General features: G+C 49.7%; 2 protein-coding genes across 10 annotated transcripts in view; one reads left to right on the forward strand and one right to left on the reverse strand.

Annotated features, from left to right (window-relative positions):
* Positions 1-7,818, forward strand: part of PARP12 (poly(ADP-ribose) polymerase family member 12) — a 39,899-nt gene extending 32,081 nt beyond the window's left edge. For 2 of the 3 annotated variants that reach the window (XM_021936331.2, XM_003896676.5), the window contains 4 exons: positions 2,817-2,892; positions 4,145-4,275; positions 5,198-5,349; positions 6,673-7,818. In XM_021936331.2, coding sequence (XP_021792023.1) covers positions 2,817-2,892; positions 4,145-4,275; positions 5,198-5,349; positions 6,673-6,849 — 536 coding nt within the window. In that variant the 3' untranslated portion in view covers positions 6,850-7,818. The remainder of the gene's footprint in view (positions 1-2,816; positions 2,893-4,144; positions 4,276-5,197; positions 5,350-6,672) is intronic. The other variant, XM_031665110.1, reaches the window with a different exon arrangement.
* TBXAS1 (thromboxane A synthase 1) overlaps positions 1-18,067 on the reverse strand; it is a 213,263-nt gene that overhangs the window by 2,569 nt on the left and 192,627 nt on the right. For 4 of the 7 annotated variants that reach the window (XM_031665114.1, XM_031665111.1, XM_031665112.1 and 1 more), the window contains 2 exons: positions 15,268-15,405; positions 13,634-13,796 (listed from right to left, as the gene is read on the reverse strand). In XM_031665114.1, the coding sequence (XP_031520974.1) occupies positions 13,634-13,796; positions 15,268-15,405 (301 nt within the window). Of the gene's footprint in view, positions 1-7,368; positions 8,720-11,202; positions 11,472-13,633; positions 13,797-15,267; positions 15,406-18,067 lie in introns of those variants that run through there. The other 3 variants (XM_017957224.3, XM_017957223.3, XM_021936332.2) reach the window with 2 other exon arrangements.

Here is an 18,067-nt window from a genome sequence, read left to right on the forward strand (position 1 = left end):
GGAAGCTGAGGGTAGATCACTTTCAGAAACAACTTTTCTGTTTACACAATTAATGGAGTCATAAAATGTAATGCCCATATTCAGAAGTTATAATACAGGAATGTCATGTAAAATTTATTTATTTATTTATTTACTTACGAGACAGGATCTCACTCTGTCACCCAGGATGGAATGCAGTGGTGTGATCACGGCTCACTGCACCTTCCACCTCCTGGGCTCAAGCAGTCCTCCCACCTCAGCCTCCCAAGTAGCTGGGACCACAGGCATGGCCTACCATGCCCAGCTAATTTTTTTTATTTTTTGTAGAGACAGGGTCTCACTCACCATGTTGCCCGTCCTCCATGAAAATGTTTCATTCATGTCATTGGGTCTTATTTTTTCTTTTCTTACCTTTTTTTGTGTATATATGTATTTTAAAGGCTATGGTAGAAACTAAATGTTCTTCACTTACATGCAAGTAAATCATTGTCTTTGTCCTCCTGTCTTTTCTTCCATTTGCCTTCCTCTCAACTGTTTTTAAACCTCAAGAGGCACTGTTATTTTGTACTCTGAAAGTTTCATTAAATGTAATCACATTTTTACCACTTTGTCCTTTCAGATTACCTTAGATCAGGGATGTACAATCTTTTGGCTTCCCCGGGCCACATTAGAAGAAAAAGAATTGGGCCACACATAAAATACACTAACACTAACGATAGTTGAGCTAAAAAAAAAAAAAAAAATCACAAAAAAATCACATAATGTTTTAAGAAAGTTTACAGATTTGTGTTGGGCCGCATTCAAGGCTGTCCTGGGTCACATGCAGCCTGCGGGCTGCAGATGGACAAGCCTGCCTTTGATGAAGATTTGTTGAAAACTCTGTTTTTGGTTTGTCTAAATATGTATGTATATATTTATTTCTTTTGAGATGGAGTTATACTCTGTTGCCCAGGCCAGAGTGCACTGGCATGATCTTGGCTCACTGCAACCTCCGCCTCTTGAGTTCAAGTGATTCTCCTGTCTCAGCCTCCTGAGTAGCTTGGACTACTGGCGTGTGCCACCATGCCTGGCTAATTTTTATATTTTTAGTGGAGATGGGGTTTCATTATGTTGGTCAGGCTGGTCTTGAACTCCTGATCTCAAGTGATCTGCCCACCTTGGCCTCCCAAAGTGCTGGGATTACAGGTGTGGGCCACCGCGCCCAGCCAGTATGTATTTATTTTGCTCTCATTCTTGAAGGAAATTTTCACTGGGTATAGAATTTCGGGTTGTAGGGATTTTCTCTCGGATCATTGGTGATGACCACTCTGCTGTATTCTGGCTTCCATTGTTGCTTTTGAGAAATTGCCTGTTGGTCTAACAGGTGCTTCTTTGGCAGTAATCACTCTTTTTTCCTTTGGCTACCTTGAAGAACTTCTGTTTGTCTTGGAGTTATGCATCCTCACTAAAGTGTGTCTAGGTATGTGCTTTTTATTTATCATGGCTGAGATTCTTCGCGCTTCTTAAGCTGCGGATTGGTGCGTCTCGTCAGTTCTCTTTGAAAATCGCCTCCACTGTCTTCTCTCTCCTCTCCTAGAGCTTCACTTAGGTTCTGATTATATTCCAGTTCTCACTGTTCTCCATGTCTCAGCTTCCTTCCTGCATTTTCCATTTCCTTGTTGCTGTGGGTCACATTCTGGACAATTGCATTTCACATATCTTTCAGCTTACTGATTCTCCCTCCAGCTGGTCTAATCTGCTGTTAAGCCTGTCCACTGCACTTTTATTATTAAGGATTGTACTTATAATTTCTGTAAGTTCTATTTGGTTCTTTTTTAGATCTTCCAGGTCTTTTTATAGGTTTCTGTTCCTTACATATGTTTTTAAAGTTTGTCTTTTTTTTTTCTTTAAACCTAGGAGGAATAATTGTTTTTAATCTGTCTGATAATTTCAGCATCATAAGTCTTTGTGGGTCTGTTTTTGGCTGATTCTTGCTGCTGGTAGGACCTTGCTTAGTTATTTTTGAACTGTGCCATTTTCCAAGGAAAGTTATTTGTGGGAGTGCTTTGAGGCTCAGGATGAAGGTATATGTTTCATGCCAGCAGAAACAGAAGGTAGATCTATTTAGAAAGAACAGTGTATTCTGAAATTTAATAGGAATGATTTGTAATTATAGTTTCACAGTCCTTGTTCCTGAACCCTTGAGCCATATGTCTTTTGAACCGCTTTTATTTATTTATTTTTAGAAAGATAATGTGATGCTTGTATCACGTGACACTTTATATTTTAGCACATTAGTATTTCTGCAGTAAAGAATATGCATAGTCAGTTTAAGAAGGATAGATACAGACCACAATGGCCTCTTACTAACTTCAGTCAAATTTCTATTGCCACATGAGTTTTGATGTCACTTAGGTTTTTTAAAAAATGTTTTATTTCATTTTTTCTCCTGGTTTTCCTGAGCTGTATAAAAACAGTTTTTAAATGTCAATTATACCTCATTGAGGCCTTAAAAAAATGTCTTTAGAGCTCTTAGAATTTCAGAATTGTGGATAAAGGTTTATGGCCCTGTGTGTACTGTTTTAACCACATACTCCATCCCTTTTGTCCCTTTTGTGTGGTAGTTGGGACACAGGCGAGAAATAGATCTCTCAGGACTGTTTGGCTACATAGGCAAAGATAAAAATGCTCTCATGTTGTGAGTATTATGTTAACATTCTTCCTTGCCTTCTACCTGCTCTTAAAATACGATACGCTGAGACTGAAGACTGGTGATATTGGCTAGCAGAGACCACCTATGGTAGATTTGCTTTGTGTAAGAATAAAATGTCTACGTGTTTTTGTTTACATTTTTGTAGCAATACCAAGTTTCCAGGCCCGAAGAGCATCCCAGACTATTGGGACTCCTCTGCCCTGCCAGACCCAGGCTTTCAGGTAGGGGACACGTGTGCCTGGGGTTGAACAGGAACGTGTTCTGTAGAGGTGGGTATGTGTGAACAGACTGTACTATTACTCAACACTGAAGAAGCTGTAAGGCTGGGGCTAATTGGGGCAGGAGGGCAGTGACAGATGTGGGCTTTTTGTTTTTGTTTTTTTTTTTGCAGAGGGTTTTGTTTTTTCACTGCCCAGGAGATGGTTGTGGCTCTGAGGGGAGGGGTTGCCTTATGGAGGGAGGAGGATGAGCTGTGAAATTTGCTAGAAAGGGCAGAAATAAGGAGCTTTTGGGCTGGGCTTAACCAATAAATACCAATTTTACTAAGCGAGAGAAGGAAAAGAAGCCTGGGGAGGACCTGAGTCTGATGGACATTTGGAGGGGGTTACTGTCAGGAGGAAAGACATTCACGACTAGCAGACAGGAGAATGGACAGTGAGTTCGGCAGCTTGTTGAGGGGCTCTGACCAGTGGGAGCTGTGCTGAGTGCAGGAGAGTACGCAGACTCACATCTATCTGATGGTGCCCGTCTGCATGAGGCACCTGGGCTGATGTCTGCCGGCTGGCTGGCTGCGGAGCACTGTGCAACTCAGCTTTACAACATGATGGTCTCTGTCCTGGGAGGACCTACTGAGCTTGTACAAGGCACATACAGATGCCAACAGTGCAGGCAAGAAGTGCTGAGAACCTGAAGGGGTTCAACACTTTTGTCTAGACAACAACTCTGTGGTCCTTGGACCATGTAATCCAACCTGTGTCTTTGGCCTGTGTGGGACAAAAAATAGAAGAGCAGGGACATCCAGGGGATACCCAGGATGGTGGCTTAAGCATTACATGTCTGTCCTTTAGATTGGTTTCACAGTGATAAGGAGCAAAGTGACTACAATTTGCAAACATAGTAAATCCTCAGCGTCATCAGTAGGTTCTTGGAAACTGACTCAAAGTGAAACAACATACTGTCTGATGAAACCAATTTCCCATATGCTAACTGACGTAAGAGTTAAGTTCCTATGGCATGCAGTTTGTTGTTTTACTTAAAATTGCAGTTTCCAAGAACCTATCAACGAAGTTTCGTGAGGACTGATTGTCTCCTGTGCCTGGAGAGACCATGTCATCAGGGGAGGTGGGAGTGTGGTTGCTGCTGTCTGGGCATTTGTGCTTCTGCAGTTCTAATGTTTACAAGAAGCCTTGGGAAGGGACTGATTTATATTCTGCACGTTGACGATAATGCATTAAAAACATTTACCCCTTGCAGAAGATCACCCTTAGTTCTTCCTCGGAAGAGTATCAGAAGGTCTGGAACCTCTTTAACCGCACGCTGCCTTTCTACTTTGTTCAGAAGATTGAGCGAGTACAGAACCTGGCCCTCTGGGAAGTCTACCAGTGGTGCGTTGGGGCTCGCTGTTGGTGGGCTGGTGGCTTTGTCCCTTCACACTGCTGGCTGATTGCCACATGTGGCCCAGGTTTCCAGGAAAAGCAGAGCGACAGGGCTGCCGTGTGCTGGGAGCTGTGTGTCTGCTGTCCGTCATCCGCTCCCCCAGGGCAGTGTGGTAGCACATCCCATTGTAGAGGTGAGGGCACCGAGGCTTCCCAGAGCGTACCACCTGATCCTGTTCATGAGCACTGGCAAAGCCAGCACTCTCACTTCTCCATTCTGCCTTCCCGGAGACCAGTGGGATGGGTCAGTACAGCCCACCACACCCTTAGCCCCAGGAACACAAGGCTGTGGCTGGAGAGCAGGGGTCTTAGGTTCATGCATGAGGACTGGCTTGTCCTTGGACACCCACTCACTTGTCTATGTGGGGAGGAATCCTACAACAGGTCACCATGGCAGGCTGGGTCTTGCTGACCTGTCCCCACGTGGGGTTGGGGCAGTGTCATCTGTACTCTGTGCACAATGATGAAGTCTGGGAACAGAGAGGAGAAGGATGGGCACCCACTGACCGGGGCCTCAAAACTCTCCTACAGCATCTCAGGGCTCAGCTCCATCCAGGAGCAAGGTGGGGGTGGGGTTGGGGAAAATGGTACCCATTTTCCAAGGGCTGCTCTGCTTTTGGAGTCCAGGGAGCCGCTGCAGTCTGGAGCTGTGGAGGGAGGGTTTTCACCCAGCTCCCACGATCCCCCTTCTTTCCCACACCCTGGCTTGTGGCTGGAGCCTCACAGGCCTAGTCTTGGTAGCCTGTGACCTGCATCTCCTGGTCTCAGGACACTTTTGGAATTTTGGAAAAATGTGTTGTTTTGTATCAGGTCGGCTGTATTTGGTGGCCGGCACACTCTTCCCCCAGCACACGTTCTTCTGTGATTCTAGGCAAAAAGGACAGATGCAGAAGCAGAATGGAGGGAAGGCCGTGGACGAGCGGCAGCTGTTCCATGGCACCAGCGCCATTTTCGTGGATGCCATTTGCCAGCAGAACTTTGACTGGCGGGTCTGTGGTGTTCATGGCACTTCCTATGGCAAAGGTAAGTCATGATTGGTCTCCACCAGCAGAACCCATGTTGCTTCGCCCCTGCATAGGAACAGACTGCAAGAGGGCATGAGGGGACCAGCCTGAGCCAATAAGCAGGTTCAAACTCTGTGTGTGGTCGTACCTGGGCATGGCTACCAGCCACCTCCTTGCTCTTGCTTCTCTGGTCACGACCAGGAGCTTGACCCCAGACGTGGGCAGGGTGGCCTGCCTAGGCTGGTGTGTTGCTTCCCTGTGGAGCAGAGGCCCTGGAAGATGGTGACAGAGATGGGAAAGGAGAGGTGATACCTTTCCAGCCCTGATCAAGTCCCTGACTGTGCCTTTACTATTGATTTCCTTAGAATAGAAACCAGAAACCCTCAGAGATACTCACGTAAACATGTATTCGAGCTATCCTGTGAGTTATCTGAGTGTTTTCTTGTCTTCTTAGTTATTTTTAAACTTGCCAAAGAAAGTTTTAAAATGTTATTTCTTTGGAAATAATTCCAAATTCAAGAAAATTGGAACAATAATAGTAAAGAAAAACTCTTTGGGTACATTTTACCTGGATTCATTGGTTTTAACATGTTGCCACTTCTCTCTTTCTCTCTCCCTCTCTCTCTTTCTGAACCATTTTCAGGTAGGTGGCATATATTGTCTCCTTTCACCCTTTAACACATCCCAAGAACAGGACATTATCTTCTGTAACCACATTATGCTTACCAAGTCGAGAACATTTTCTGCCCAGCAGTCCATGTTCCAGGTCCATCAGTCAGTTCCCGTCTGAGGTAGCAATGGCGTGGGGTCAAGATGGACAGCAGCCAGTGGTAGACTTGTGAATTCAAATGTATAGGTGACAGCTTCCAACTCAGGTTTCCATTTGACAAGGCTCAGAATTCTATTCATTGGGCTGCCGGAGTCTTCAGACTGCTTCCACATATGGGATCTCATTCATTTTCCATGACAACCCTGTGAGGTTGGGCTGAACAGCCCCATTTTATGCCTGAGGAATCTGAGGTTTTGGGGATTAAGTAGTGACGTGTCCAGAGGCCTTTAGGTTTTGTGGGGCAGATCTGGAACTTGAAAGGAGTTTGTGCTCTCAGTTTAGTAACTCCTCAGATGCTGCCACTCAGAAGGGTGTTGGTGTCACTGATGCGTATGACTTCATGAGGGAGAGTGGAGACATGGCACAGAGGGAGGGAGGGAGGGAGATGCAGGGCGGAAGAGTAGAGGCCCCTGGTTTTGCACATCACCAGGACGCTGTCCAGAGTGGGCTGACCCTTCCTGGCTGCGGGCCCCTCCACCAGGCACCCAGCTGAGCCCTCGTGTGTCATTTCAGGGAGCTACTTTGCCCGAGATGCTGCGTATTCCCACCACTACAGCAAATCCGACACGCAGACCCACACAATGTTCCTGGCCCGGGTGCTGGTGGGCGAGTTCGTCAGGGGCAATGCCTCCTTTGTCCGCCCCCCAGCCAAGGAGGGCCGGAGCAACGCCTTCTATGATAGCTGCGTGAACAGCGTGTCTGACCCATCCATCTTTGTGATCTTTGAGAAACATCAGGTCTACCCGGAGTACCTCATCCAGTACACCACCTCCTCCAAGCCCTCGGTCACGCCCTCCATCCTGCTGGCCTTGGGCTCCCTGTTCAGCAGCCGACAGTGAGTGCACCAGAGTGTTCCAGGCCTTTCGCCTGCTCTGCCTTGAAATGGCAATTTGGGCCTTTCCTTTTCTTTTTAAACAGAAAACTTTTAATGAACTATTCATTTAATGTTGACCTCTCAATGAAGTTATATTATTAATCTATTGCTAATAATGATTTTTACTTTTAAGTCACTTTTGGGCTCACTAGTGGACTAATCAGAAGTGATTGTAGTTGAGTCCAGTTTTTGCTTTTTAATAATGTGTTGAAGTTTTAGTTTTTACTCTTTGTTGACTTTGCTGCTTATTGGCACCAGGGACAGAGTTTCTAGATACAATTTTATGGATTGGTTTTAATTTTTATGAGTTTGTCTCTGCAGTGATTCGGTTTTTCAGAGTCTCATGGCATCATAGTTTTACCAGAATGACACAGTAGCCACTGGTGGAGGACAGCCCAGGGGTGGCATAATCACTTCCGCCTGTTGCTCTGATACTAACCCAGGCAGCTCTGCTGTGGCTTCTCCTGGGCTCTGGCATTAGTTGGTCTGTGTCACATTGTCAGAACAGGTGGCTGCTATGTGGTTTCATCGAGTCCCTGCTGGTTCCCCTTGTCCTGGTAGGGTCACCCATTGCCCAAGGAAGCACATCCACTTGGCAGGTGACCTGGAGGAGTAGCTTCCCCGAGGACCCCCAGGCTTGGCCTGTGAGTGCCCAAACCCACATTTCCTAAGCACACTGGACACCCTCTGAATGCGGGTTTTAATAAACATCCCCGTGAGATTGAATACCTGTGCCACACATGTCACAAAAGAGTATGGAAATAAAAGAAAGTTTATCCAAAGTGGATGAAGACTGAAGCTCATTTGTCTGCGTCTATTGATTGAGCACCTGCTGGGTGCCAGGCGTTTTTCTGAGAGTCAGGGATTGCCTTTGTTCATTTGGGCTGCTGTAACAAAACACCATCGACTGAGCGGCTCATAAACAGCAGACATTTATTTCCCAGGTTTGGAGTCTGGAAAGTCCAACCTCCTGTTTCCTCATAGATTCAGTCTTCTCACTGTAACCCCACACGGTGTAAGGGCCTCTTTTATAAGGCACTGAATCTCATTCATGAGGGCTCCGCCCTGGTGGTTTCATCACCTCTACTTTAAATACCATCACCTCAGGGGTGAGGATTTCAACATTGGAATTTTGGGGGTCATAACATTCAGACCGTATCGGGGCTGTGACAGAGCTCATGTCACGGCTTGGTGAGCTATGTGTGGGTTTATTATGAAGACAATGAAGCTGAAGGTTCAGGGCCCCTCACTTGCTGGAGCCCCTCCCCAGGCCCTAGGAGGGGCCCTAGCAATATGCTCACGTGGTCATAGGTTTTGGTAAAATTTGCAAACGTTACGTATTTTTTTTCTTTCCTCCAATTCGTAGGTAAGTTTCAGGCCCCATAAGACCCAGGTTCACCATTGAGCAATGTGCTGTGCATGTGGAGAGTGTGTTGTGTGTGTCCCCGACATGTGGCAGTTTACAGGAGCCTCCCTTCTGGGCATTGGCTGGTTCTGGTCCTGTTGGCAGAGGGGCTGGCAGCCCTCCCTGCTCGGTCCTCACTACCTGCTTTTTGCCCAGCCTCCACCTTCCCGAGGACATGTGTCTGCTGGCAGCTTGCTGCTTGGGCTTCAGTTGGCTTGTCTGTATTTCTCAGGTCCAAGGTGAGTATGAACCATTTTTCCATCTTTGGAGTGATCTGAAACCTTAACACAGGCAAGTACAGTCAAGCTGGAGGAGATCCAAGGTAAGTGACCAGAGAAACAGCAAGAACACAGCTTCACCCAGCAGCTGGGTCAGCCACGTGGTTATCCGTGGTATGATTTTCAGAACCCCCTCCAAATTTCCCTCGCAGCTTGACTGATCCTGCCATTTCACTCACTGCTTTTTCATTAAGTCATTGGTCCTGCTATGGTGTAGTTGGGCAGGGGGCAAAGAGGTGTCAGAGAAAACCATTAAATCACGTCTGTTGCTCACATGTAAGTGAACTGATCCTATGCTTCTGAATCATCTGGGAGCTGGGGAGATTCGGGGAGCAGAACTGGTTCATTGAGGGTGTAGATGGGGAGAGCGGCCAGAGGGATCTGGTGGAAGGTGCTCAAATGCTCTGGAAAAGTCCACTGAGCTGTGAAGACTGCGGCAGCCATGACTGGGTGACCGGAGAGAACGCAGGTTAGGAAGAGCAACTCCTTGGACCAGCAATGCTAGGGAGGGTGGGAGCCATGTGGCCAGATTGCCTGATGACGGGGAGGGAGCTGTTCCTGCCGGTGCAGAAAGGGTGGACGTTGTGATGGGAAGGGGTCGAAATGATTGTGACTCTCAAGATGTTTGGTGCCAAGAGGTGGCAGGGTCTGGAACATGGGTGTATGTGTGTGGGATTGGCCAGAATCTTTGTGAGGACCCAGTTGGGAATCTAGCAAGAGGGTTTTTTGGAGGACCAGGCGGTACAGTTCCCTGCCCTGTGATAGCTAGTATTGGATGTGAACAGTGGGATTTAAGCAGAGGTGGGGTTGGTGGGTTCACACAGTAGAAGGACTGGAGTCCAGTGACCCCAGCACATGAGGAGGCCTCAGACACATGAGGTGTCTGAAGGTGATGACCACCTGAACGGGGAAGGTGAGGGAAGCTGGATGGAGCTGACGGCCCGGGGAGTGGGGCCAGAGGTCCCAAGGGAGGGCTCAGGTTGTGGGGCTGTGTTCCAGGCAGGGAGCTGAGTGCGCCATTGGGCCTGTCTGCAGGCTGAGGTTCTATGGTGGTGGTGGCCATGGGGAGGTCAGGGATTGTGGGACAGGCAGGGAGGCCGATGGTTTTCTTCAGTGAGTCTGAGTCCCAGGCTGGGCATTGCAGAGGGGCCAGGTAATGGAGAAGGGCAGGTGGTGGCAACAAGGGTGTGGGGAGGGCCACAGGACAGCCCTGCACCTTGAGGCAGCAGTCACTCACAGGCCTGGCCCGGTGCTGGGCAGCTGGGGTGTCCTCTTCCTGCCCGGAGGGCCAGAGAATGAGAGAAAGGGCCCCCCCATGGGGTACTTTGAGGGACGCAGTGGGTGCTCTGGGCTGAAGGGGATGGGGGACCATCAAACATTGGAGGTGGCAGTCCCAGCAGTGAATATGTGGAAACCCGTTCTGCCAACACTCACAAAATGGCCTGAAGTTTCTCAAGGTGGGTCATCAGCATCTGGGTGCCACATAAGGGGCTTCCAGATTTCTGCAAGATCGTTCTCTATACAACATCCAGCCCCTTAAAGCTGCTCAGGTGTCAACTAGAGGAGGAAGAGGTCTTTGATTGGGGCCAGCCTCCTTATTTTACAGAAGAGGCCCCTGAGGCACGGAGGTGATGCTGCTCTTCACCAGCAGCCACGAGTGCACAGCTGCTGGTGGCTGACCTTGAGACTGACCTTGCAAGTGCTTGGTTGAATGTGAGCTGCTTAGCAGCACAATAATAACTTTTACAAAAAATCACCTCTGTGTTTTGATTCTTTGATCAAAATTAATATAGTGTTTTTTTGTTTCTTTTTGAGATGGAGTCTTGCTCTGTCACCCAGGCTGGCATGCAGTGGCGCGATCTCGGCTCACTGCAACCTCCACCTCCCTGGTTCAAGCAATTCCCCTGCCTCAGCCTACCAAGTAGCTGGGATTACAGGCACGCGCCACCACGCCTGGCTAATTTTTTTGTATTTTTAATAGATACAGGGTTTCACCATGTTGGCCAGGCTGGTCTCGAATGCCTGACCTCAGGCAATCCACCCGCCTCGGCCTCCCAAAGTGCTGGGATTACAGGCGTGAGCCACTGCGCCCGGCCAATACAGTGTTCTTTAAAAGAAAAAGTATGTCATTTTTCAGACTCTCTCCTTTTTCTGTCGATTAAAACTTGACTAGAAAGTTGGTACTACCCTACCTAGGAAAATCAAAGCATTATAAAGCTTTGGAACCACTGTTGAGGTTGAACTACTGATAAATGTCATTCTCTACAACTCCACAATGCACGAGAAGCCGAAAGAGCCATGAGCTGGTGCCATCAGGACAGGCTTACCTGGGTGTCCTCGTGTGCCCTGCACCATGGATTCCTTTCAGCACAAGCCTGGGACTTCCTTTGAAACCCCACATTCTCAGTTGTTTTGTCAAAACTACATTTTCGCTTATTTATCAGCAGTCCTTCATTTAGGGAGTTAGAGCACTGGTTCAAACCCCATTGGCAATGTCAAAACTAAGTGCAACAAACGTTTATTAAGCATTTAGGAAATGTTATGTAAAGAACCTCTTATCCTTGCATGCCAGGCACTCTTTCAATCCCTTCAGTGACATTTTCCCAAAATTCTGAATATCCACACTCAGGGTTTTCTTTGAATTTGGGGGTGCCCTCCCTCCACCCGGCGGCCTTCTGTGTCAGCGGGATACAATCTTGATATAGACACCGTTTTTTGGACCTAGGGCAGATTTGGATTCTAGCTGCAGCGGTACCTAAAGTAGAGAAAATTAAAATATTTGTCAAAGAGGTAGTAGTGTCTCACTGTACAAATGAAGACTTGGAGGTTCAAGAAGGCCAAGTCCCTTGTCCAAGGTCACAGAAGAGGAAAGCAGAGAGCAAAGGCCCAAACCTATCTTTCAGTGACTGCAGCCATCCCTGCCGATCCTCCCCATCTCACTCCCCAGTCCTGGCCAGTAACAGCAATGCCCTCTGGCTGAGGGGCTCTGGGGAGAGCAGCTTCATGCTGTTCCTGCTCATATGTGCTGTGGTCTGGCCTCACTGACATCCAGAAAGCTTTCCTATGTCCAAAAGGCAGAGCCAGTGGTGGACTTGGGGCTTTGAAGAAAAGCCAAAGAATTACTCAAGGAGTTGGGTTTCCTCTGGAGCTATGAGTAAAATGATGACCCAGTGGCTAATGTGACAGCAATGAGTCACCAGGGTCTTACTGCTTGGGGCTGTACGTGTCTCCTGTAGGAACCACAGCCCTCAAAGGCATCTGAAAAAGCTGCAGGCCCTAGCACTTGTCAGCAGGCAAGGAAGAATGGGGAGCCCTTGACTCATGGCTGGTTCTTAAGCTGGGGAGTGCCAGGCATAAGCAGTGTTTTGGGAGACTGGGCTGGCTGTTATATAGAGATCATGGGGAAGTGAGGCAAGCCCCACACACGTGGAAGCCCTGACGCAGTGGGGCTGCTCCTCCGTCTGCCCCTTGACCTCACTTGGTTTGGCTCTGCGCTGTCGATCTGCCCCTCCCTCTCTCCAGCCTAGAGTGTGTGAATGCGCTCAATTTCAGTACCTCAGACTCTTGTGTCCCCCACCCAAGCTCATTATTCTTCCAGGACCAGCAGCTGGTCCCATGTTCTCTGTCAGAGACACTGCCTGTTTCAATCTAGAATTGTCGCTGTCACTGTGTCCTTATGCCTTCCTGTGCCTGCGTGTCCAGGTCTGCAGCTGAACGGAGGGTTCCGGGTGGCAGGACCAGCATGAGGATAGGTGCAGGGGACAGCAGTGGTTGGAATGGACAGGGAATAGCTAACGCTGTGCAGAGATGCAGTCGGATGTCAGGAAGGAGGGAGAGCTTGGGAGTCAGCAGGATCTGGGTGAGGACCCCCATTTCTTGCATCTCTGGCTGCTTATCCATTTGCTCATTCATGTTGAATGAATGAGTCAGTCCCTGTCATGCACCTGACATTAAGCTAGATGCTGCAGAGTCCAACAGTGAATATGACAGGCTGGGTCCCTGCCATCACGAAGCCGGCAGTCCAACTGTGTGGCCTTAGGCAAGTTATTTAACCTCTCTGAGCTTTAGTTTCTCATCTAAAGAATGGGAATAGTCACTCCTACTCTGCGAGATTGCTGTGTGAAAGGGGATGATATAAGCTCCCTGACGTGTTGAGGAATTGGTCTGCTGGATCTGGAGTGTGTGATGTGCGGGGGAAATAGTGCTGGAAAAGTGGGTAGGGCCCCATTTCAGGGGAGCCCAGCTCTCTGGGTGAGGACAGGGTCTGTGCACCAGTCTGGGACCTCAGGAATGAAGGCATATGTTGTTGGGAAGAGTCTGTGTCACCACTTGTGAGAGGGACCAGGCTGTGGCCATGGGGACATGTGAGTGTCTGCACAAGAGGGGAAGGCAAAGCTGGGGGTACCCTTCAAGGAGTTGAAACCCCTCAGCTTCCCCTCCAAGCAGACAGCACCTTGCTCTGTCAGGAGGAGCCAGAGGAAGTGTCTCCAGCCTCTGTAGGACAAGCCATGCACCCCCCACCCCACAAAGGCAGGCACATGTCACAACTGCAAATGCCATTGTCTCTGTGCCCTTTGTGGAAGTGAGAAGAGCTACAGCGAGGTGAGGTCCAGCCCTGATGTGCAGAGAACAATACTAATAACAATGATTAACATGTCCTCGGGTTAGCGTGCCACGGCTTATCTGAGTGCTATGTGAACTCACTGAATCCTCACAGGACGTTAAGAGGTAGAGGGTGTTATTATCATCTCCACTTTATGAATCAAGAAACTGAGGCCAAGAGAGGTTAAGGAGCTCGCCCAGGCTCACGGAGGCAGAGCCTGATGCTGTCCCCAGGCTGGCCCGCTCTCATGCAGACAACTGGGGTGGCCCCCCCACCCCCGCCCCTGCCCCTGCCTCTGAGCAGTGGGGCCTCACCTGGGTCTCAGGGCAGGCTTGGAACTGGAACTTGTGCAGCACATGGAGCAGTGTCAACTTGACCTCCAGCAGCCCTAGCCGCACCCCAAGGCAGCTCCGTGGGCCGGCCCCGAAGGGCAGGTACGTGAAGGGCCGGTGCTGCTGCTGGGCCTCAGCGGTGAACCTGCAGGTCCGTGTGGTCAGGGCTGGCTCAGAACACCCTCTTCCTCCCCTCTGCAGCCCTGTACTCCAGCTGAGCCACCCCTGCATCTGAGACAAGGATGTCCCCAAGGCTCTGGGAGCTTATGGCTGCTCATTCCTGAGCCTCGGTCACTCTCTGCTCCTGGCCTCCTGTCTTCCTGCACAGCCCCAGAGGCAGAGCTGAATCCGCAGAATCACCTGGAATGTCCACAGCGCCCTCCCCGCCTCTCCTTAGGAATTCGATGTGTGGTTAATAAGCCCACAGACTCACCGCCACCCACAATCAGAGTCTAAACACGGCATCCCTGAACCCCAGGGCTTGGCGATCCTAGTCCTCACCTGGGCCCAGGGCACCACCTCCCCTCCCACAGGATGACCCAGCCACCACCTGCTTACTTCCTTGGCAGGGTACCAGGCACCTCAGCACCTCCCGGGCCCACCCTGGGGGGCGTGTCCTACTGACTTGCCCTGCAGGTCTCTTGAACCACACTGGCAGCACCTCTCCTGCGCATGCTTGCTTTGCAGGCCCCTGCACTAGACACTTGAACCATTGGGAGCTGCAGTACCTGGAGAGCTGGAGGCCCTTCCTCAGAACTGCTGAATCTCCTACCAAGTAGTGCATTTACCTGCAGCGTGCAGCCCATGACAGTGAAGCTAGGTGGCACTCTTCTGGAACAGCGAGCTCACCTTTTACTACCCTGGACTTTATTGTGAGGCTGTAAGCCCTGTGGCTGCAGCGTGTTCAGGAGCTGATGTCTGTGGAATATTATTTGTGTAGATCCCATTGCTCACGCTTTCCCAGTGACTGGGTTGTAGACTTGGGCTGAATTCAGTTGGAGCCACGAAAGGTGAAAACACAACTGGTGCCGGGCCAGCCTTTCCCTTGCCAGACCACGCACACAGAGGGGGTATTGACTGGTTCTGATGAGGACCAGGGTGTGGCCGCCTGCTCAGATGTTTCCAATCACAGAGTCCAGAAATGAGAGGAGACAATGAACCAAAGCCAGGTGGTGGAAGGAGGGGACCCAGGTCAACCAGCAGATCCCATGAATTTAGATTCATGGAGACATTAGCTGAAGCTGTTGTTTTGGCATAGACGCCCGTTTTTAAAACAGGAAATGATGTTCTTTTACTTTCCAGTGCAGACCTGAAATACAATCCTGTATCCCATGTCCTGGCTTGAATGAATGGAAGACAATCATTTGAAATTGCCTTGTTTCTTGCATGCAGGGCTGCTGAAATGCTAAATGTCTGGATTCAGTTTGGACCTTGAAAAAATGGTATAATTACTTCCTTTGGAAATTATGCCTTGCAAACATCTATCTGAATTGCCATAAGTTTTGACTATTTGGGGACACTTTTGCTAAGTCTGTGCCTCCTAGCTGCTGCCTCCACTGGTAAATTTATACCCCACACACATGCCTTCAGAGCTTTTTAAAAGGCGCAGCACTCACCTTTCAGGGTCGAAGGTCTCTGGGCTTGGCCAGTGCTCAGGGTCATGGTGCAGGGCACCCACGGCCATCTCTAGCACAGCACCTGCAGGGATGCGCTGCCCCAGCACCTCACAGTCCTGAGCCGCCTCGCGTGTGAACCTGAGGGAAACACCAGGTCGGGGAGTGGGTGCAGAGTAGAGATGAGCAGAGCTTGGGGTGGCCTGGGCAAGCAGAGTCTGAGTGTGAAGGGGATCAGAGGCAGGCAGCACGGTGTGTGGAATGAGGCTGGGGGAAACAGGATCCCCTGCTCAGCCCCCTTCCCAGGGTGACCAAGCCCCCACCCCATTAACACTCACTGCCCAGGAGCCTGCAGCCCCGAGGCTAGGCTCGCTTGGTCCTTGTTGAAAATGTACTCATCCTAGGCCGGGCACGGTGGCTCAAGCCTGTAATCCCAGCACTTTGGGAGGCCGAGACGGGCGGATCGCGAGGTCAGGAGATCGAGACCATCCTGGCTAACATGGTGAAACCCCGTCTCTACTAAAAAATACAAAAAACTAGCCGGGCGAGGTGGCGGGCGCCTGTAGTCCCAGCTACTCGGGAGGCTGAGGCAGGAGAATGGCGTAAACCCGGGAGGCGGAGCTTGCAGTGAGCTGAGATCCGGCCACTGCGCTCCAGCCTGGGCGACAGAGCGAGACTCCGTCTCCAAAAAAAAAAAAAAAAAAAATGTACTCATCCATCTTTTCATGCATCCATTTGTCAAGCACTGAAGGGCCCCTCTTGTGCCCCATGTTGGGGTGCAAAGTGCTTTGGAAGGATTGCTTCCATAGTGGGGGCTTGGAGGGTCATTCCTGGGCCACAGCCTATCCTATTTTCCCATTCACAGCCAAGCCTCTTACCTCGCTCACCTTCTCACTTCCTCTCCTCCCATTTCACTGACTAACCCTGCTGCCTGGCATCTGTCCCCTCCTTCCCATGGATGGTACCCATGCCAAGATCCCCAAAGAACATTTGTGGGTACGTCTGATGAATACTCCTCAGTCTTCATCTGACTTGGTCTGTCTATGTAATTGACTGTCTTCCTCTTGTACATTTCCTTGTTTTGTTTTTCTAATTTTCATTTGGAAATAATTCTGAACTTACATAAAAGTTGAAGAATAGTACATAAGATACCCACTTATCCCTTACCCAGATACACCTGCTGTTCATGCTGTGTCCATCTTCTTCTTCTTCTTTTTTTTTTGAGAGACAGAATCTCACTCTGTCACCCAGGCTGGAGTGCAGTGGCACGATCTCTGCTCACTGCAACCTCCGCCTTCCAGGTTCAAGCGATTCTCCTGCCTCAGCCTCCCGAGTAGCTGGGACTACAGGTGTGTGTCACCAGGCCTGGATAATTTTTGTATTTTTAGTAGAGATGGGAGGCAGTTTCACCATGTTGGTCAGGCTGGTCTTAAACTCCTGAGCTCAAGTGATCCACCCGCTTCGGCCTCCCAAAGTGCTGGGATTATAGGCATGAGCCACCGTGCCCTGCCTGTGTCCATCGTCCATCATCTTTACCATTATGTGTGTGTGTGTGTGTTTCTCTCAGACATTATTTGTGTGGGTTTCCTCCTCCATCGCTGGCGCTCCTTCTCCCTCTCATTGGCAGGCTCTTCTGCATCCACCAGCCTCTTAAATCCTGGTGCTTCCCAGGGATTTCATCTGCGCTCCCAGATTCAACTTCTATTATCTCCTAAGCCTCCTACCCCAGCCCCAGCCTGAACCCCAGGCTTCTATTTCTACCCACAGACCCAGCGTCTCTCCTGGGTGATCCACAGAATCCTCAAAGTCGACCTGAGCAGCAGCAGATCGTCAGAATCTTCTCCTCCACCTGTTTGCCACACAGGCTTAAGCAAGCCAGAAACTGGAAGCCATCCTTGACTCGTCCCTCCCCATCTGCAGATTCATCACTGGTCTTTCTTATGTTGCCAAGTCTCCAGTTTTACTGCCATCTCCTTAGTTTAGATTCTTGTCTCTCCTTGACCTCTTTCCAATACAGTCTTCTCATGACAACCAGAGCTATGTCTCTGACATGCAGTTTTGTCTGCTGCTTCCCAAGGATGGGCTACCTAGGACAGGCATCTGGAGCTGGGGCAAGACCCAGGTGCTTGAGGCTGTGTGGCCCCAGAGCTGAGGCTAGAGTCACAGCTGGTGAAACCTGTAGCTCAAAGTCAAGGGCAATCAATGGATGAAGTGAGGCCATGAATTGGAGAAGGCAGCAGATCAGAAGCCAGGAAGCCAGGCAGTGACTTGTGATGCACAGTGAGAGGTAGTTTAGGACCTGGGTTTGGGATTAAGGCCATGAGCTGGTCAGGGGTGTTGGAGGCTGCGGGTGTTGATGCAGTCTCCAGGTTTACCTGGTCAAGCTGCATTCAAAGCTGAGCCTTGGGCCAGTGTTCAGGGCTCCTGATGCTGTGAGATCACACCCCAGTCTGACTGCTGGAGCCACTGTAGCTTCTGAAACATCTGAACCACCTTCCAGTCCCCCAGTCGGGTCTCCTCCTTGAGGCCGGCCAGTGAGAGCTGTTCCTGGTTCCTGGGAGAGTTCTAGCTTCCTTACTTCACCAGTTTCTTAAAACCAACACCCGTGACTCAAGAAAACACCAGTGAATCTGTCTTCCTTGCAACTTGAAAACCCGGCACAGCTCTCTTAAGCTTGTACCTTGTTGATTATGGCCCAGCAGGTGACCCTGGGAAATGAGTCTACTTGGAGCTACACAACTCAACTCTTGGCCTGAGCATTGAGACCACCTGTGTCAGTGACTTCCTCTCTGCTCCAGAAAAT

This window comes from Papio anubis, chromosome 4, assembly GCF_008728515.1.
Source record: "Papio anubis isolate 15944 chromosome 4, Panubis1.0, whole genome shotgun sequence".
Taxonomy (NCBI): domain Eukaryota; kingdom Metazoa; phylum Chordata; class Mammalia; order Primates; family Cercopithecidae; genus Papio; species Papio anubis.